We start from the raw sequence: 22000 nt of genomic DNA, 5'->3' as shown, positions 1-22000 counted from the left end.
AAACCACCTCTTCTAGTGAAATTTTTTAAATGGGTTCTAATTTGACGGTTTAGAGCCTCGTCTCTCTCTCTCTCTCTCTCTCTCTCTCTCTCTCTCTCTCTCTCTCTCTCTCTCTCTCTGCATGTTCTAATTTGATAGTTTAGAGTCTCTCTCTCTCTGTCTATATATATATATATATATATATATATATATATATATATATATATATATATATATATATATATATATATAAGTGTTAATATTAGCCCACTAGCTCATATAAATATATGAGCCCAACGGTCGAGATTGAATCTGGGCCAATCAGACGGTCACGACCACATTTCGTTTGAATTTTAATTTTTTTTTCTACAAACCCAAATAACTTGAAATTGGAGGCATCGATTCTTCTCATCAAGAGCACCTAATAAAAATATTTAAAAAATAATTTGCAAAAATTAAGTTGACCAAGATACTACTGAAACTTTTCAGGGGTATTTTGGTTAATTTATTTATTACAAATTGTTTTTTTGATATTTTTATTAGATTCAACCATTTTTTAAGAACACACGCTTAAAATTTTAAGTTATTTGGATTCGTATAAAAAAATTGAAATTAAAATACGAAATGAGATCGTGATCATTAGATCAGCCCAGATTCAATCTAAACCATTGGGCTCATATATTCATATGAGCTAATGGGCTAATCTCAACATTTTTCATATATATATATATACACACTCAGGTTACTAAGCAGAGAGTCCCGACACGCTGGTTATAAGAAAGCACATGATGAAGGGGATTCCTTTGTTCTTCTCTGCTCTTGTCGTGTGAACATTACGAGCCCATTACTGACCAGTGGAGTGAACCAGCATTGCCATTTTATTCATTAGTGTGGGCATGGAAATGGGGCTTTTTCTTAAATAATTGATTTGTTCAAACAAGGCAGTATTGATGTGGGCTAGAGATAATAGTGTTCTAGGGAAATTAAGCTTCAGGAGTTATAGATACAACATAACTTCTAGATACTCAATGTTCTCGAGATTTTAGAACATTTATGTTTTCACACATATAAAACTTTCTTCCAATTTGTGTAAGAAACATGTCATATAACCATTGTGCATTTATCATGTGGCCTTGTAGCCTTAAAATGTAGAATTAAAGTGCACCTAAAAAATCTATCAGAAAATGATGTTATGATGTTTGGAAACTCTCTAAATGATAATTTTGACATCGAAATTTATGAATATGGGCAACAAAAATTCGAATCTTAAAAATAATGCATCCTGTAGCACATTATCTAGGTCGTCCATTTCCAAAATTTAGATCTACTTGATTTGAACCGTGTTTAGAGTTTAGAATTTTATAATTAGAGATGAAAATGAATTCCCAAGCCATCCTAATAATTTTTTACACCAAAGTTACATCTTATGATAAAATTTAGAGATACACCTTACTTTAATTATATAAGGTTGTAGCCTTATACAAACCACACCCATTAAATAACCAAGTACAATCACAATAAGATAGAATTAAGAATTCAAACATTATCTACTCATTTTACCAAAATTTGCTAGAAGAAAAAGTCTCGAGACATTTTCATATTTACACTTTACAGGCTAAGATTAGGCATGAAGTACCGTGTACCATTGGTTTATTTTGCTTAGAAAGGCATATAAATGCCGGTAGCCGGGGTTCATGATGTTGTGCAAAGTACATCAAGTGAGCAAAGTAACAAGTATCATATTCCTTGTAATTCTCATGCATTCTTGGAGGATATAAACCCTAGGAGGTCTATCAAGAAGAATAATAAGTCCAAACCAATGTAAGAAGGTGATCAAACCGGTAAGCACCTGGTTAGATTGGAATCGGCTACTGCCCAGTTTTAGTTTTGTCCGGTTTTGATGACTGGCCGAGTATTTAGAAAACATAAAAAAATTATATAGAATCCTAAAAAATAAGGAATTTTATTTGTAATGTATTTTTTAATGTTTTTATCATTATAACAAAGATTGGAAATTTTTTGGCTATTAATACTTATTTTTACATTTTGCCATCTTTTTTGAAAAATTTTAAAATACCCTTGGGCACAGAACGATTCGTTAAAATCCATTTTTTTCATTAATATTAAACTTTATTTGGATGTGCTTTGTTTAATCATTCTTTAAATATATTTTTCATATTTTATTATATTTTTTTGACCACTCGGGACTTGCCCGGTTAGAACGATTGAACCAACCAATTTACCAGTTAGGCCGGTTGAACCGCTTTCGAGTACATGTCCAGTTTAACCGTTCCAGTTCGATTTTCCTATATAGGTCCAAACATTGTTTGGGACAATTTTCTAGCCATTTTAGGGTTATTTTCAAATAAGGTTTTCATTAATCTTGTTTGTATGGATAGTGAGGGACTTTTTAGGAATGATATTTAAAATTCGGATGGGAGGGGTGGATCCTTCACCCACATATCTGTGTCAGATTATTGAATTGATGATTGAGATCAGGCCTAGATCGGTCCGAACTAGTGATCCATAAACTATCAATAAATAAAGGAGTGCGACTTGTATAAGGCCGATGCTCTGAACAAACAAAGTAAAATGCACATTCTATAAAAAAAAATGTGGTTTCACTACGGAAAATCTTTGTGATAGCCTTAAAATATATATTTATCTATAAGTATAAAATTTAAAGCTTTGAAAATAGTATAGATGGAGCAGATATGTGAAAACTTGAAAATCTTGAAAATTGATGGTCCAAAAATACATTATAAGATGTACAATTTTCAAAATTTGAAATCCATTTTTTTCTCATGTCCATGCATCTTGAGATTGAGATGACCAATTTAAGGATATTTGAGAATCAAAACAACCTATTCTAGTAAAAAATTTGAGGTGCACTCTAATTTGATTGTTTAGTGCTTCACACTTATATAAACTTTTAAAACAATATAAAGGATTAATATAAGGGTTTAAGGAGTGTGAATTTAGAGAGGATCTAAAAAAATATTAAATAAATTAAAAATAAAATAATAATATAAAAAAATATTAGTGCGCAAGCGGGTAGGGCCATATCAACTCAGAACCGATTAACATTGGGAATTGAAAATCGCCGGGTTTTAAACAATTATCATGCCGCCAAGTTCTTGGACGCTCTTGACTTTAACCTCGAAAGCTCGATATTTGAAGGTCGTGGAGAAGTGTCCCCCTTGTTTCTACGAAATGTTATTGGTTTGATGTGAAAAGAGAGGGGGGCTAACCCCAAGCTGAAACTGGGTCGGACCAGCCCAGTTATGGAACTATGCCGAGGAGACAAAATGTGGCTTTGAGAGCCTGGCCAAGGCTGAGACACCATGGTTAAGGCCTGGGGAAGAGCCATAGCATGGCATTACAACTCTTCTTTTTTTCTTACAAACTTCTTTTTTCTTTTTGGATCTATTATGTCTGGCCTAGTCACAATAAGACTAGGTCTGCAATGGACCTGGACCCGAGGGGTAGATCTGATTTGGGTTAGGGTCCAAAAATTAGACCTTGTAGGTTGGTTTATTTGAGTTTCGATTCGGTAATATTTTGTTAGTCCAAATTTATGAAATATAATTAAATATTGTTAAATACATAAATATTTTATTTGAAGTCGGGGCCAAGCGAGGCACCGGACCCAAGGCCACACTTACTCTAGGTCCTCTTAGGCCCACAAAGCCGGGCTCAAGCCTGGGGCTGGAAAGTATAGTTTCGTCCCAAATTTAACTAGAGAGAGTCAGAAAGCGAGTCGGGCACGCGTGTCCATGAGAGACAAAGAGGAGAGAGAAAGAAGAGAGAGAGGATTGCCCCCCAAAAGGGTCGAGAGAGCGTGCCACTTTTTCGAGAACCAGAGGGAACTTTAGGCCGTAGAACGGAAAAACATGAAAAAGTAGGGTTTTTTAGTCGAGTTTAAAAATCCATGGAAGACTCCTTCCATCATCTACTGCTCACCTTCATTTGAGAGAGAGAAGATCTTTAAACTTCATTCTGTTTCTCTCTCTAGAAGTCCATTTTGGTCGCATTAGGCCGCCACCATCGCTCTCGCTCCATTTCTCTCTTCCGCTAACCCGAAAACCTAGGGAACTCTTTTCTGTCTAAGCTCGGAGCTTGAAATTGCAGAGAAATGGCGTCTCTAGCTCGTCTCATGCGAAGGCCTGTTACGGTAATGCCTTGCCCTCTCTTTTCTGGTTTTCTCCATTCTAAGCTAAGATTTCATGCCTTGGGGTTTTTTTCCTCCTGACCTTGGGTTTTGGCGCAAATTTTGCTCGCTGTGATCTGGTTCGTTCTTCTTTTTTTTTCCCAATACTGTGGAGGAATTTCTGTTTCTTGGTTCAACAATTGGGATCGATGTATTATTTCCTGTCACAGATACGATTTTTAAAATTTGTATTTGGACAACACATATGGCATTTGATTACTGAATCTCCACTATTTTGCAGTTATTTCTTGCTATGAGCACTTTCAGAGATTCAAGCATATAATATAAGTTAGCATTTATTTTCTATAGAGTTTCTATTGTTCGGTTTAAACAATGGAAAACCTTCTTTCTGTGCCCTCTCTTTATTGGTCCTCAGTTTTTGGCTGTATTGTAAAATTAGGGTTGCCTCTGGATTTTTAGGTTTCATAATGGTTTGACCTCTACGCTACATGAGATTTAGATGGTCATCTAAGAGGTTTCATAATGGTAAAACTATTTAACATGAGATTCAGAGGTTCATTCAAAGGATATTCATTTTCTGAGTAGCAAAATCAGCAAGATGAGCTAACCCTGCAAATGAATGCCAAATGTTTATAACAATTTCGATTTATTATGTTGTTTATCATTTCATTGTTGCTTTTTGACCAATATCACATCCATCTTACTTTTATCATTCAACTTAATTAATACCACCCCAGGTGCATGCTCATATCTTTTATTGTTAAGCATATTATGTTGGATGTTTCTTGTCAAAAAATAGTTTGTTGGGTGCCTGTGTTTAGAATTAGTTATGTATATCTTCTCACCATATTAATACATGTACAGAGACTGCTATTTGTGAGAAGATATGCACAGGCCCGGACTATTGGTTCTCGCATTTTGGCAGGTGTTTTTAATCGTCGTTTTTTTGTCGTTTCCATTCATCATAATGATAATGCTTCCTAATTTAATACTTTTATTCAATTGGAAAAGGCTAATTTTTCCAAAATTTGAGTGTTGTTTCAGATGGGCATGGTACGATTGGTAATAGAACGGCGAGGTAAGCAGATGACATGATTACCTTGGTTTATCTGATAAATTTTCTGACAGATGTTTGCACAATTTAGTTTTCCAAACGTCTATTAGGTGGTGGTTCTTTTGCAGTCTAACTTGCTTTTATTGCTTTTCAATTGGTTTGTAATTTTGTATCAGATTTTCCTCTTTGATGGGATTGTTTTTTATTAGTTGTTTGGTGGTGTTTTATATGCTAATTATTTAAAAAATATACTGAATTTGACATTTTGCATTGTGGGTCTCTGAAACCTTAAAATGGGTTTTGCTATTCAGGGACGTTCACATATTGTTTCAGAAGGAAAGTCCATTTCATGCATGGAGTCGGACATTCTCATCAGATAGCGGTGGCCTCTCTGTGCTGGTCTTCTTTTTCTCTACTTTCTCAACACTAACTACATACTGATGAGTGTTATGGATTCTTTGCCACTTATAATTGCAGGTGACTTCGTTGAAGCGGTTGTCCCGTTTATGGGTGAATCAATTAGTGATGGCACACTGGCAACTTTCCTGAAGAGTAAGTTACTTCTTGTTGTTTCTTGTGCAATTTATTAACAATATGGCTTCATAATCTGTTGTGGGGGCTCTGGTTCTTGTTCTCGTGTGCAGAACCCGGTGACCGTGTGGAAGTTGATGAGACGATTGCTCAAATTGAAACCGATAAGGTACATTCAAGGCTTCACTGGTGTCTCACCATCTCTCTCTCTCTCTCTTGCACACACACCTGTGTGCTTACATACACACATAGGTAAAGATGATATTGCTTACGAAAGGACTTTGGATAAGGAGTGAACTTTGTAAGGTTTGTCATTCTATTCCTTTGAATATTGATAAGGTACACTTGAGGGCCCTCTGATGTCTCATCTCTCTCCCTCTCTCACACTTCATGATAAGTGTGGTGTGCTGTAGAAGGGCTTCATAGATGTCATTCATGCTATTCCTGGTCCCACCCAAGTATCATACCTTAGCGAGTTGTAATAATGTTAGTTACTTTGCGTTAGACTATTCCCAGTTGTTCCCAAAAAAACCACCCATTCCCAAAAATCCTACTAGTTCCCTGAAAATAAATTGTTTCATTTGTTTGTATCAAGTTGGGACTTCTTTATCTTTAAAAACCTATCTGCTTGTTTCTTTATTGTCAGGTCACCATTGACGTTGCTAGTCCCGAAGCTGGAGTTATTGAAAAGGTAAGTACCTCTGCTGTCTTTTTACTTTTTTTTGGGTATTTCAGCAGCGGGATTCAAACTTTGGATGTAATGTTGCAATTGTCAAAACCTTACATGCACAAGCCCAAAAGTTAACTATATCTATAGTCTTAACCAGTTCACTGTGCTATCGCTAGTATTAGCCAATGACTGTATCTTTCTTCTGTTTATTTGATAATGTTGTGCTCTTTTAATGTGATAGATCTATAATATTTTTTTGGAACATGTAATGCTTTGTAGCTTGTAGCCAAGGAAGGTGATACAGTAGTACCAGGGACCACGATTGCTGTAATTTCTAGATCTGGTACTGCATCCGTAGCACCATCAGATGAGAAGCCAGCCACCAAAGAGAAGCCAACCAAAGAGGCTCCTAAGCCGTTGGCCCCGGTAGAGAAGGAGCCAGCTGAGAAGAAGAAGCCTACCGAGGAAGCTGCCAAAGTAAAGCCTAAACCACCCACTCCTGCACCTTCTAGATCCTCACCCTCAGAACCCCAGCTTCCTCCAAAGGAAAGAGAAAGACGAGTAAGTGCAAATCTCGCACTTATGTTTTGACATATTCATTGTTGTCATATTTTAGAAAGGATTAAACTATGAGAAAGAACAAGTTTATTGCATGTCATTCAAATTTTTGGCTTAACTTCCCTTGATCCAAACTTAAATGGCTGTAGTGTTCTTTGCATGTGGACAATTATACCTTCACTTACCTATGAAACCTAAGATATGATACCTGCCTTCTTTTTATTTTTCCCACTCAGGTTCAGATCTAAAAGCCTTTTTTAACATCCTTATTTCAGAATTGAGTAAGACATTTTGTGTTGAGAGTTGATTTATGATTTCAGAAATCAGAATTGGACCTTGCTTTATAATTGCTATGTCCCGACTCCTTAGAAACACTCATATGGATATCCTTGTTTTCAATTGTCTTTGGATAAGTAATTTGTATGTATGTGATTTCAGGTTCCTATGACAAGGCTGAGGAAACGTGTTGCTACGCGTTTGAAGGATTCACAAAATACTTTTGCCATGCTCACAACATTCAATGAAGTTGACATGTGAGCCAACTGTTCACTGTCATCAGTAGTTGATTTTGATTGATTAATTTTTCTCAATTCATTATAGTGCTTTTAACCACTATAGTGTTGTGGATTCGCACATACTTTATTTGTTATTTTGCCATCATTGTATTATGATTGATTTCAAAGCACTGATTTTTCTATATGCTGCAGGACAAATTTGATGCAACTTCGTGCTCAGTATAAGGATGCTTTTGTGGAGAAACATGGTGTAAAGTTAGGACTCATGTCAGGGTTTATTAAGGTATATTTGTTTCCTCTGGAATTTACGAGCAGTTGTGCTGCACTTGTCATGTCTCTCACATTGTCTCTCACATTGTTTTAGGCTGCTGTTAGTGGGCTCCAGAATCAGCCTATAATCAACGCTGTCATTGATGGTGATGATATCATTTACCGAGAGTACATTGATATCAGTATTGCTGTTGGTACTCCCAAGGTTTGTCACTGTCCATTTTAGTTGCTTTACTTTGGAGAGTTGGAATATATTCTGCCTTTTGGCACTTCTTATGTTTGTCATTAACCATCCCTTTTAGTTGCTCTTTACTTTCAAGATTTGGAGTACTTTCTTGATAAAGAAAAAGAAAAAAAATATTTTCTGCCACGAATCGTTCATGTGTGTTATTTAATTTATTTTGGTGGCAAGATTATATTGGCCAACACAAAATAGAAATGATCATCGAATAGAGTTTTAGTGTTCCTTATAGTTTTTTGACTTCATTACCAGGCAAGTTTAATCAACATATCGAAGCATCATATACTTCTCTTATGGTTTTAAGTTGTTGTCCACAAATTCTTGTCATGATATTCTTTGCATGAACATAAAAGGCAGGTCGAGATTGTGGAATATCTTTTGTTCCCCAAATTGAACTCCTTGTTTCTAATGATTGCTGGCAGTGGCTCATTTATTTATTTATTTAAATAAAGATATAATGGGGTTTGCTTATGCCAATCAAAAGAAGTGGGTTGCTTGTCAAACGCAGCGTCTTTGCAAGAATATTCGCTGTGGTGACATGGATAAAAATATGCTTTTCCTAGTAAAAAAGAATCACATATATCTTTTTTATGTTGATATTCTTTTCCTATTGTACTTCAACTATATAATATTTCATGTTCTAAAACATCCATAGTTCATTTAGAGATATGATATTATATATTGGAAAATTGTTTCATGCGGGCTGGACCAATTTCTACAATATACAGCCCAGAGGTATAAAGCATCCATCTTAAAGGTGGACGCAAATAGGTGGTCCATCTAAAAACAAGTGTAACTAATGGTCCAAATGTTTTTTTAATATAATTATTATTTCTAGTTTTCAATTTTTTTTGTTGAAGATTATATATTCTCTAAAAATTAAGATCATATTATATTTAAAACATATATTTATTGCCAAGCCCGCATTTCTACAATATGCGGGCTGGCCGCATAGAAACCTTGTCCTTGTATATTTTACTTTGGACATGTCATAATTATACTGCATAAATTTGTTATTTTGTCCTTATGTTATTATGTATATTCAGAAGTACCCTAAGAGTATCTAGTATCTTATGTGCATGGATACGATACGAGTACAGGTGGTATTTGGTGTGGGTATGAAGTGTTGGATTCTTCAAGTGCATATATATATATATATATATAGGGTTATTCTAGAATACACCACACTAATGGTGAATTTAGAATTTGCTACTCCAACATTTTTGACATCAAATACCCTTACAAATAGAACAAAGTATATTAACAATGGCTTACTTGAAAATTTTGAGAAGCTCATTTTTGTAAACTTTACTTACCTTTAATGTCCAATCATCATTAAAAGAGTCAAAAGAATCTGTTTGAATTTGAAATTGACTTTTGTAGGGATTTTAAAAAGACCAAAACACGCTTTTTAAAATACGTGAAATATTTATAGTAAAAAGTCAAATTTGACCATGTAAGGGTATTTTATGGTCAAAATTTTTGGAATAGCAGATTCTAGTTTCACCATTAGTATGGTGTATCCTAGAGTAACCCATATATATATATATATATATATATATATATATATGGGCAATGATTTCATGCAACTGCTGTATAGTAATATGATGCAACAATCTTAAAAAACCATCTTATGGCTTGTTTGATTCAAAATTTGAAATATACACTCTCTTCATTCTAATGAACAATCACAAAAAAAAAAAAATTGAAAACACAATCTAGAAAGTATTTTTTTAGCCCAATTAACATAGGCCGTTCATTTTGGTGAGATGCTTAGATCTAAGCCTTAGAAGGATTTTTTCATTTCCAATTTTTTCGGATGGATTTATTATCATTAGATGAACAATGTTAAAAAATAAAAAAATGATTTTGAGTTTAGAAAGGCTAAGATCTTGAAATTCGCAAAATGAATGGCCTAGATAAGTTTTTGGAGGGGACTCATTTTGACGATATCTAGGGTTCAAATTGAATTTTTTTTTTTTGATGATTGATCATTGAGATGAAGAGAGTGTGTGTGCAAAATTTGGGGTCATACATATACCACAAACATGGTTTTCTAGAAGTGTCATTGCATTATACTATAATACAACCGTTGCATTATATCAATGCTCTCTCTCTAGATATATATATATATATATATATATATATATATATATATATATATATATATATATATATATATATATATGGGTTTTTATTAACACCTTATAAAATCCTCAAGGTCACATTAGAAAAGGTTGTGATCCATTAAAATTGTTGTGGTTGCCCCTTCAATTATTCATTGTTCATAAAAATGAGTAAGGGCATTTTTGTCATTGAAAAGGTGTTTTTACTAAAGACAAGGTTAGTTATGAAGTTCCAGTACTTTATTAGTCTAAATGCCTTTGTCCTTTAGTGAATATTTCAAATCTGCCATTCTCGAGATGACAATAATACCTTGTCTTTTAGTACAAATATCAATACTGCCATTTCTAATGATAAAAGTGCCCTTACTCATTTTTATACTAATGAAAGGGTAGTTAAAGTAATATTGGCAGTTCACACCCCTTTCTATATCTAACCTATGGGGTCTCATGGCATGTTACATACATACATACATAGAGGTTTTTTGTGGCTAACACTCCATGAATACTATAGTTTGGACAGGAGTGTGGAACTGGCAAACATACTTTAATTGCCCTTTTTTTCATTTCATGGCTATAAATGAGTAGGAATAAATGAGTAGGAATTGTCATGCAAAGGGAATTGTTATGTAGTGATTCTCTTGGTACTTATATTAATATAATTCCTTTGTCGTTAGTGAAAATATCAATAATACTCTTCCAATGACAAAAATGCCATGCCCTTGCTCATTTTATAGTTAAAATAAATAAAGGGGCTACTGGAGTAATTTTGACATTCCCTCTTCTTTCTAGATGTAACCTATTGTATTTTATAGGAAAAGGTGCATTGGGCACCTCCTAACCCTATCAGAAGATACAATTCCGGTGCTGAAACCTCTTAGGTGGGATGAAAATCTATTTCTACCCCTAATTATGAAATTTAAAGCTCCAAAATGGTGTTAATCGAGTAGATCTATAAACACTTTAAAATCTTGAAAATGGGCGGTCCAAATAATGTGTTACAAGCAGTGTTTGAAAACTCACCGAGTCGAACCGGATTGGCTCGGTTCGACATGAGAATCGGCACCCCCGTGCTGGTTCCACCAAATAATGCTAAAACGCCCGTGTATGGAGAGAACATGGCGATTCAGAACAGTGAATCACCCAGTGACATCATGATTTGCATGTCGTTACAGTAACACACGCCTCGTGATATCATCATTCACGTGTCGCTACAGTGGTTTTAGTTTTTTTTATTTTTCAGTTAGGTAATAATTTTTTTCAGTGTTTTTTTAGTTTTCAATTTAAAATTCAAATTATATGCCCCTGCCCAATCTGCTTGTATCATGCTTACGTCAGAGTACAGACTTACCCACCTCACTTCCACGTAGCCTACCAACATCAGCCGTTAATAAAACTTGTTTTCTTGCTTCTTTTATACAACCATTTCATCCCACATCTCTTCGATGTAGGATAATTATATATGTACTTGTGCTTTATTCAACTCACGTGAGGGTTCATGCGCTTTAATCCCACGTCTCGTTCCTTTTAAGTTTTAAGTTTTAACCCGTGTTTTAAAAAACGGATTGTTGCTCCAGATCGGGCACCCCAAAAACCTATCCGGATCGGTTAATCGGCGATTCGGATCGAAAATCAGCCGAATCGATCGGATTGGGCCTTAGAAAAAATCCAAAAAAATTATTAAAATTCATTATAAATGTTGTTTTTTAAGAATCCAATAAGAAATGAGGGTACTACCATATTAACTTTCATTTTTTTCATAATATGCGAATCTTCTTTCCCTGTATGAACTTATGTTAACCATTAAATTTACATCAAACAGAAGAAAAATTATAGAATTATAATGGATGAAGTATATAATCATACATAGACTACAATAAAGAATGGTTTAAATCGATGAAAAAATGGCCACCAAAATATCGAATTGGCAGAGAACCGTAATCTGTTAAAAAAAACAAAACTCAAATTATTACAACTTAACTAACCGTAATCCAAAATTATTATAACCTAACTAACTATAATATTATATACTAAAATTGAAATTGTAGGTTTACATTTTTATAGTTATTTATTACACAAATAATAACAAATCCAAAATATCTTATAATATCATCTAATTTAAAATGTATTATTGACAACTGTAAGAAAAAATAGTACATTACATAATTTATAATGCAAATAAATTAAAATATGTAAAATAAAAGATTTGGTTGTCAATGTAGAATTAAATTCTAAAGTGGTATGAGTTAGTGTTATTTTTCTGTCTTAAAATATCCTCTAAACTAATATTTTTTAATATTCAATAAATTAGAACTAATATTAGTTTTTGTTTCTTTAATATCCTATGAGCTAGTATTAATTTTTAATCTCAATTAATTACTCAATTAATTATTAATTATATAATAAAATAATCCCATGAGATAATAGCCTAATAGAATTTTTATTTTTTATTTGGGTAGGTAAATTTAAATTTTTTTGATGAAAGATAGGGGTGGTGAGCACCTAATTATTATTTTTAATAAAAAAATTTTTTTCATATAATTTAATTACTACCATCGGCCGTACATTCTTCTTATTCATGATGGGCATACATCGTTGGGGTACACCATCGTGGGCTAATATGTTAAAATTTAAAACTTAAAAAGGAAAGAGACGTGAGATTAAAGTGCATGAACCTTCACGTGAGTTGAATAAAGCAAAAATACATATATAATTGTCCCACATCGAAGAGATGTGGGATGAAAGGGCTGTATGAAAGAAGCAAGACAACAACCTTTCTTAACGACTGATGCTAGTAGGCTACGTGGAAGTGAAGTGGGTAAGTCAGTACCCTGACGTAAGCTTGACACAAGCAGGTAGGGGCATATAATTTGAATTTTTAATTGAAAAATAAAAATAATTGAAAAAAAGTTATTATCTAAATGAAAAATAAAAAAGATTGAAAACACTATAGCGACGCGTAAATGATAATGTCACGGGGCGTGAGTTTACTGTAGCGACACGCGAATCATGACATCACTGGGCGATTCACTAATCCGAATCGTTTGGTTTTCTCTAGACACGGGCGTTTTAGCGTTATTTGGTGAAACCGGCATGGGGTGCCGATTACCCTATCGAACCGGGCGAGTCCTGTTTGACTCGACGAGTTTTCAAACATTGGTTTTAACATATTAGTCCCCGACGGTATATGCCCATCATGAATAAGAAGAATGTACATCCGATGGTAGTAATTAAATTATATGATAAAAAAAAGGAAAAAATTATTAATAATAATAATAATTAGGTGCTCACCACCCCTATCTTTCACCAAAAAAATTTAAATTTACCTACCCAAATAAAACATAAAAATTCTATTAGGCTATTATCTCACGGGATTATTTTATTATATAATTAATAATCAATTGAGTAGTTAATTGAAATTAAAAATTAGTACTAGCTCATAGGATATTAAAAAAACAAAAAATAATATTAGTTCTAGCTTATTGAATATTAAAAAATTAGTTTAGAGGATATTTTAAGAGAGAAAAATAACACTAACTCATACCACTTTAGAATTTAATTCTACATTGACAACCAAATCTTTTATTTTAATTTATTTGCATTATAAATTATGTAATTTTCTTTTTGTTTTCTTACAGTTGTCAATAATACATTTTAAATTAGATGATATTATAAGATATTTTGGATTTGTTATTATTTGTATAATAAAATAACTATAAAATGTAAACCAACAATTTCAATTTTAGTATATAATATTATAGTTAGTTAGGTTATAATAATTTTGGATTATAGTTAGTTAGGTTGTAATAATTTTGGATTATAGTTAGTTAGGTTGTAATAATAATATTTATTTTTTAACGGATTAGGGTTCTCCGCCAATTCGAGATTTTGGTGGGCATTTTTTCATCGATTTAAACCATTCTTTATTGTAGTCCATGTATGATTATATACTTCAGCCATTATAATTTTTCTTCTGCTTGATGTAAATTTAATGGTTAACATAAGTTTATACAGGAAAAGAACATCTCAAGATTCGCATATTATGAAAAAATGAAAGTTAATGTGGTAGTACCCTCATTTCCTATTGGATTCTAAAAAAACAACATTTATAATGAATTTTAATAAATTGTTTTTGATTTTTTCTAAGGCTTAATCCGACCGATTCGGCCGATTTTCGATCCGGATCGCCGATTCACCCATCCGGATGGGTTTTTTGGGTGTCCGATTCGGGGCACCGATCCGTTTTTTAAACCACTGGTTACAATATATACCTTTTTTAGGACTTGAAATCTTTTTTTTTAATATCCATACGTTTCGAGGTTCAGATGATCAATGTGAGGGGTTTTTCATTGTCAGAACAACCTTGTCTGATGGGTTTTTAAAGTCTGCCTTCTTCATATATATGCCTATGTGCGTGCACATGCATGCATATTTCAAGAAATTGTGAAAAACAGACAATTTCTTAAAAAATTGTAAAAATACTATATCAGAATGTGTATAAGATATAAAATACAAAAAAGTGACGCTGTTGGCTAGAAAAAGAATCAGAAAAACTGAAAAACAAATTGAAACCAGGCAAAATAGAATAATTAGCAAAAAATTAAAATGTATTTACAAAATGAATTGTAAATCAACTATAATTGATTTAGTCAAATATAAATTAATTTTATAAATTTAAATTGGAAAAATGTTACATATCCAAATTTTTAGGGCTGATCCCCCAATCCTCCCTGCCAGTACAAATCCTTTTGAAAGCTTCCTCACTCAAAATCCCAATCGAAACCCCTAATCTAGTTTTGGGTTCCAACCTTGGAATCCGAATCTAGGAAATCTGATCTCTTTAAAACTTTGCATGAATAAAAAAATCCAAATTTGAAAGCTCAAATCCCAGTTTTTTGTGTTTTTATTGCAAGAATCAAGCTTATGATTGGATCAAGAACACAAAAATAGGCTCAGAATCAAGTTTTCTTGAAGCTCGACTATCGATTGCCAAAAAATTAATTTTTCAAAATTGGACAAACTTGGCTGAAATCTTTGTTTTAAAAAAATCTATGGAAGCTCTTTTTTTACGTTAAATTTAATGTTTATAAAAGATAGATTGAGCTAAATCATACTAGTTGTTCAACCTATTGTCACTGAAAACCGGGGAAGAGGGGGGGGCCGGGGGGGGGGGGGGGGGGGGCCGGGGGGGGGGGGGGGGAGGCAATGTTGTCATATTGTCCTGTTCAAAAGGTAAAGGTGAAGGGCTAGTGTTTCTCGAAAAGTTTTTGACCTTAAACACCCAATGACTTAAGAAAACCATATCAGATGGTTTATCTCGTAGAAAAAACCCTATTTCTAATTTTCTTACCCTTTTAAATATATACTTATTTATTATTTTCTATTAAGCCCTGTGTCTTTGTTTTGGAGTTACTGTGTCTGACACTTCTAGATGCGTTTGACACGTTTTGCCATATCTGTGCTTGGGTTACATCAGTATTCACATATTCTTTTAACAACTCCCCCACATGGTAAAATCCATTTACACCATTATGAATAAACTTTATGTGGGTGTCCAAAGTTGAAGGTGTGAAAGAAAACTTGAACATCTCCCCCCATGAGCTTTCTTTTGCTTCTGTTGTCTAACCCTCAGTATTGACTTAAACAATAGCACAATATGATCCCTACATTGGTCCCAAGAACCAGAAGTAAAATTTAAGTGATATTTGAGTTAAAACATTCTTCATACTTGCTAAATCAGCACTGTGCACTATAAAAGAAACTCGGAAGTTTATCAGTTCTATTGTATTGCACTTCGCCCCTTAAGTCATGCATTGGGTGCTGACTTTTGCTTGAGTTGGAAAGAGCAGGCCGTCTCATAAACTGGGGTTCCATTTGCATTCCAACTATTGGGAATAGGCTTGTTCCCACTGCTACGAAAGAGTGTGGCCCACAGCTACATACCTGTGTTTCTTTGTTGGCTCTGCTGGGTATGAACACTAAGTTTATTTCCCAAGGCAACTGGGTAAATCCAATACGGTAAATAAATGAGATGAGGTAGACAACTTGAATATATGATCAACAATTCTCTAGGTTTATATGGGTGTACTTTTTTAATATGACATATATTGGCTGCTAGCAAGTTTATTGAATCATAACTGGATGAAGTCTCATTGAGGTCTTAAATCTTATAATTATTTGACCACCATATTTATTCATGAAACTGCTTACATCACTTCTGAAACTGATAAGCGTTGTACGTAAAATTTGGGAGCGAGAACCCCTTTTTGTGGGAAGACTACTTGAGCCAAATGAGACTAAACCTTTACCCTTCTTTTTTTTTTCTTTTTCTTTTTTTTTTTTTTTTTCTGTGGGGGGCTGGGGGGGGGGGGAACGGGGGACGGAAGTGAATTCTGGAGGAACTCTTTACAATTTTTGTTTTGCTAGGTCCTTAGCTAAAAAAAGTAAAAAACACACTTTCTTATGATTACGAGGTTTATTCGATGTGAAACCCATCTTAAATACAGCATCCCACTTTTTTTACTAGTGCATAGAATTGGCTAAGCATCTCCTTCGAACAAATGTAGAGCCAAAACGGATGGTTTAGAGCCTATTACTGGTTCTTCCTCCCAAGTTGAGGCCAATTATTCAGATGACGGTGGTGTTTTAGTGGAATTGTAAAGGAAAATAAAATGAATATAAACTCCGTTTCTGATGCCCAGGTTTATATTAGGTAGTAATCTTTTCTTGACTCTTTTTGGGCGACCACTAATCGGCTCATGTGTTACTTCGATACTGTAGCAATTGCAATTTGTTCGTCGTCGTTCCTCCTCTTGACTGCACAATGCAAATGAGTGATTAGGAGCGAGACGTTCCCCTTTCAAATCGCTAAGAAAGAGATTTGGCGGGCCGAAACCTCAAAAGAAAGAATAGAAAGAACTATAACTATACTGTATTCATAGCTCTACCCCCCTCCTCTCATGATGTAGCGAGTAGTGTGGCGCCTTATGTACTCTTTGTCTCTAGAGGAAAAATTGATTGGGAAGGAAGCTCTTGTTTTCAATGAAATTCTAAATTGCTCATCTCATTATCTGTACAGGGTCTTGTTGTTCCAGTAATTCGTGAAGCAGACAAAATGAACTTTGCTGAAATAGAAAAGGAGATTAACACTCTTGCTAAGAAAGCAAATGATGGCTCAATATCCATTGATGATATGGCTGGAGGCTCATTTACCATTTCTAATGGTGGTGTATATGGAAGTTTATTGAGCACGCCCATCATCAACCCTCCACAAGTATGCTATTTTATCATTGCTTTTAAACGTTCAAATTTGTGATTTTATTTGGATTACCTAAGCATTTTTTGGTTTTCGATCTAAGGGAAGTGTACGCTATACATTGAGTGCACTGCCTTTTTAAGTCAGTACACCTCACGTTCCAAGCTGTGAGATGTGAAAAGAAATAGCTGGGGTGTGTCATTGCTCCACTGAAAGTCCGTGAACAAATTGAGGGACTTTGAAACAGACACACAACACACTCTAGCCAAGTGGCCATTGCTTTTCACATATGACAACTTGGGAGGGGTGTGAATTGTTGTCGGAAAAATGGAGTGCACTCATTGTAAAAGATCCATTGTCAAGATATGGGCATTCTGAGCAAAAATAAGGTTACATAATCCAAATGATAAAAGTACTCCACCTCTCTCTCTATCTCATCACCCCTCTGGTTCTCCCTGGCGGGCTTTGCAAGGCCAGAGAGAGAGAGAGAGAGGGAGGGAGGGAGGGAGGGAGGGAGGAAGGTGTCACCTGTAAGGTTGTTCCCTGTGAAGAGCTCCTTGGAGTGATAGGATCTACTCTCCTCCTGAGATGCAATTGGTTGGGAGATTAGATCAGAATGGGAAATGTGAAGGAGCTAAGAACCACCCCTATATATTTGAAAACTCTGGGGCCAAAAGTTTAATTCTATAAACTAAAGTTCCTTTGTAAAGTATGTTGAGAAGTCAAGAGTCAAAGGGGGTGTGGTTAACGCACCCCCCTCTGGGCTTAGCCTATTTGATATTGGGGCTGTTATGCTTAAAAAAATGCTAGTATATAGGGTCAAAGAAGAATTGTGTATACAGTGAGACCATGTATTTTTGGTATAGTAGACCACAAGTATTATTGACTGTTAGATATAAAATCGGGTGGTTTGGAAAGTGTAATTGATTGGGCCCAAAGTTCAAAATAAAATTTCTTGAATTTTGTGGCATACTTCAATCTGTCAGATTTCAAATCCAAGGTATAAGAATCATAGTGACCACTTTGTATCAAAAGTAAATGGGCTTATAGTATATAATCCCGTCAAAAACATCTTTATTCCATAAGATTCCCGCATGGAATACAATCAATTGGGTTATGTTTTTATTCAAAGAGATGATGGGAAAAGAGGAATGGGAGGGACAGAAGAGAATCAGAATCAAAAGCGTCCATTGTCTAGTGGATAGGACATAGGTCTTCTAAACCTTTGGTATAGGTTCAAATCCTATTGGGCGCAATTTATTTCCATCTATTTTTTTGTTTCGATTGCAAAGAAATTTTGAATGATTCAAATCAAAGATTGAGATCTTTCTCAACGATTCCTATTATACTTAAGGACACCTCAAAATAATCAATGAATTCCAAACATAATCTGTTGTTGCAGTCGGCAATATTGGGTATGCACTCAATCGTGACTCGTCCAATGTATGTGGGTGGTAACGTGGTTCCGAGGCCCATGATGTATGTTGCACTCACATATGACCATCGTCTCATTGATGGAAGAGAGGCTGTCTACTTTTTGAGGCGCATCAAAGATGTTGTGGAGGACCCTCGAAGGCTTCTTCTTGACATTTGAAAGTCTCTTCAAAGGAAGCCTGGTGAGTCTCTTCAGTTTTATGCTTCTAAAGCATAAATTATCGTATTTTCTACAATCAAATTTTTGTATGTTTTTCTTCATCTATTCCTGCAATATTTCCCTGATTGGCGGTATACTACAGAAGAAAAATAATTTTGGTCAATTTTCGTCTATGTTCTGATGCCTTCATTTTGGGGGTAAATAGTGTTACTTTCTAACTTTGGGAAACATTTGTTTTGTTGTTTCCACAGCAGTTTTTTGAGTGTGTGCATGAATATGTGAGTTTGAATCTAAGTAATAAAAGGCATGCAGAGCCTTTACTTCAAAATATGTTTACACTCTCAGCCTCCTCTTCCCATCAACTTTTGCTTAATTGGTATTGTAACATGTGAGATCTAGTCGTGCACTTCAAAGTTCGAAAACTTTTTTTTTGTTTTGAGCTTTGAGCTCTGTTAATGACTAATACAGCCAAGGATGACTGTTTCCTCTGCCAAATGTTGATGGTTTGTTTTACTTCCTCTATATTATCAGTATTGTTGCTTAAAACCTGATTAGGGTTTAAGCAAATTAACGTAGGATGGAGTTAGCCTTTGAATATTTTTTATGTGAAACCTTGTAACGGCAATGTGGCATAGTCTCTGCAACTTCATATACTCTTTAGATTTTGTGAAAGTTTTTGAGGAAAAAACTGAGACGTCAGCAGTAAAGAAATTGAAAGGAGAGAAGTTATATTTCGTTTGGATTTTGCTCGGGCAAAGTAAAACTCGAAGTGGATATCTCTCTCTCCTCTCTCATTGTCTTGCCTTGTTTTCTTTTCCCTCAGTCCTGGTTTGCCAGAATAAACGTGATGTCTCACTCTGAACCAAGGACTTTTGGGGCTTCTTATTAGTCCATTCTAGTGGTTATTTCACATTGACTCTTGTTTGGCCGCTGATGGAAGTTGCCCGCCTTCTCTTGCAAGTATCAAAAACTTTACAGCGAGTCGGCGGAATACGCCATTCCTAGTCTTCGCTGCAACCCATATTCACCTCATGTCTGAATTGGTGCAAATCTATTAATTTTGTACTCCATGAATAGTATAGATCTGATGACCTTTGAGAAGTTGAAATAGACTTTCCAAAAACAAGGAAAGGTAAATGATGGATAATTTTTAAGGTTTGAAATTTATTTTTTGTATAAGTCGAGGTGGTTGAGATAATAGAGAATACACGCTTATATGTGTGCATCTGAAAACCAAAACCCTGCCCAGAGATTTTATTAAGGAAAAAGTGCATATTAGACTACAACCTTATTTGTAGAGGCAAGGCTGTAGTAATTTGTACTATCTTATTTGAATGGGGTAGGTTGGACATCATGTTAAAAGGCGCCATCTTGACATTTTCTTAATAGCTATGTCAAATCTATATCTTTTTTTAAAGGATGCAGTTTCTATGGGGTTAGGCTTTATGAAAACAAAGTAAAGGCCCATTCTTACACTTTCGGCAATCATAAATTTCTACACCAAAACTGCAATATTCAATAACTTTTGAAGTGAGGGTTTATTTTCTTTTATGGGGCTGCAGCACTATCAAATTATTTTCCTTTATTTAAAACGGAGTATTAGAATCTTATTTCTACCGGAAGCATTGTAACTTTATACTCGCCACCCCCTCATGTTATGGATCAATCGAAGTCCTTTTTCGGATGGATAAGTTGATGTAAGAAAAATATTTTATGACAGAAAAATGACATAATAAAGTATTTTATTACGTCTCTCTCAGTCTCTCGCACCACTGTCACAATCACTTTTGGCTTAGGATTGTAATGGATCCGAGGCATCTCTAGCACCATTGTTACACTCACTTTTGGCTTACGATTGTAATGGATCCGAGGCATGCCCCATCAGTCATCACATGCCCTCTGGATTGGCACAAACCCCTATGTCTATAAACACCAATGCCTTGTTCACAAAGTAAGCCAATTTTGGTACAAGAATTCTCTTCTTCGTTTTTTCCACGAGAATTCAATCCCTGTTCCTTTTGCTAGAGGTCCTAAGCTCACATATTGGAAGGGTAACGTGTTTCTTTAATGTTAAAAAGTATTAGTATTGGATACATGTCCAAACTTTCTTTTCAGTCTGGAGGTGAGAGTCTCTCTCTAAATGAGGGTGGATGCCTTTTTCTAGGGTAGAGTATCTTGTAGTCTCACGGCTTTATAAAGTCGCACCCTAAAACCTGCAATATTAGTCTGGACTTCAACAATTATGGATATTGAAAACTTTAAAAAGGGGTTTCTCTTTCTGGTTTACCAATTGCTGATGGTGTTTTGAGTGTCTTGTAGTTCTTTTTTGTAACCCTTTGAGATATCAATAAAAAGTCACGAACATTGTCAAGGAAAAAAAAATTGATCAATCCTATAAAAGTATTTTTGGACCATTTCTTTCAAGCGTAACACATATCCCTTATGTCTGTACCATTGTTTGAACTTCAAATTTCACAGTGATGGATAGCAATGGTTTTGCAGGTCATTACAAGGGTTTATAGTGTTAGAATAGATTTGCAGGCCATTACAAGAGTTTGACTTTCAAGCACCGGAGCCGCATTTTCTTTTGAACTTTTGTGATGCGGTTTTATCAAACATCGTGAAGTCGCGGCCCACACCCTTCTTTTTAATGTGGACGTGACTTCATCTCTATCATACAAAGCACTGAAAAACTCTCTCTCTCTCTCTCTCTCTCTCTCTCTCTCTATTCGTTTCGTTATTTGGGCAAAGTTAGTAACGTGATCTTTAAGATGAAAAGCATGTAAGTATGAGAATTTAGAAATATTATCATGTGTACCTCCATTTTTGAGGTGACTCATCTCAAAGATTCTCCTTCTTTTTAGAGAGAAATATACATAGCTCAGGTGACTCATCTCAAAGATTCTCCATCATTCTTGAGAGAAAAATACATAGCTCATCATCCAAACAAAAGACATTCTCTCTCTAAAGACTCTCTTATCCTTAGAGAGATGAGAGGGAGGCTCAAATTACTCTCATTTCAGAGAAATGCTTGATATA

General features: G+C 34.8%; 1 protein-coding gene across 3 annotated transcripts; it reads left to right on the top strand.

The window, feature by feature from the left end:
* The first annotated feature begins 3833 nt into the window (after positions 1-3833).
* Positions 3834-20200, top strand: LOC18440187 (dihydrolipoyllysine-residue succinyltransferase component of 2-oxoglutarate dehydrogenase complex 1, mitochondrial). 3 transcript variants are annotated; one of them, XM_088873385.1, is made up of 14 exons: positions 3834-4153; positions 5015-5075; positions 5195-5228; positions 5516-5586; positions 5682-5756; positions 5849-5904; positions 6382-6426; positions 6685-6966; positions 7402-7496; positions 7671-7761; positions 7843-7953; positions 17191-17385; positions 18770-18983; positions 19785-20200. In XM_088873385.1, exons 1-13 carry the CDS (start codon positions 4115-4117, stop codon positions 18959-18961), a joined length of 1347 nt encoding a protein of 448 aa, XP_088729511.1. In that variant the 5' UTR covers positions 3834-4114; the 3' UTR covers positions 18962-18983; positions 19785-20200. The 3 variants fall into 3 exon arrangements, with proteins under 3 accessions (XP_088729511.1, XP_020526617.1, XP_011625581.1); XM_020670958.2 differs by lacking the exon at positions 19785-20200 and adding an exon at positions 19216-19289; XM_011627279.3 differs by lacking the exon at positions 19785-20200 and adding an exon at positions 19213-19289.
* The last annotated feature ends 1800 nt before the right edge of the window (positions 20201-22000 follow it).

This window comes from Amborella trichopoda, chromosome 8, assembly GCF_054954075.1.
Source record: "Amborella trichopoda isolate Santa Cruz 75 chromosome 8, AtrichopodaSantaCruz75HAP2 v2.0, whole genome shotgun sequence".
In the NCBI taxonomy this organism is placed as follows: domain Eukaryota; kingdom Viridiplantae; phylum Streptophyta; class Magnoliopsida; order Amborellales; family Amborellaceae; genus Amborella; species Amborella trichopoda.
The sequence above is the reverse complement of the archived record's forward strand: the minus strand, read 5'-3'. Positions and strand labels throughout refer to the sequence as shown.

What these genes read in the sequence shown, in the direction of transcription:
- LOC18440187 (XM_088873385.1), top strand. Translation starts at nt 4,115, where the DNA reads ATGGCGTCTCTAGCTCGTCTCATGCGAAGGCCTGTTACG. An exon ending in ATTGGTAATAGAACGGCGAG is followed by an intron (nt 5,229 to 5,515) that starts GTAAGCAGATGA and finishes TTTGCTATTCAG; the next exon opens with GGACGTTCACATATTGTTTC. An exon ending in TTGCTGTTGGTACTCCCAAG is followed by an intron (nt 7,954 to 17,190) that starts GTTTGTCACTGT and finishes TTATCTGTACAG; the next exon opens with GGTCTTGTTGTTCCAGTAAT.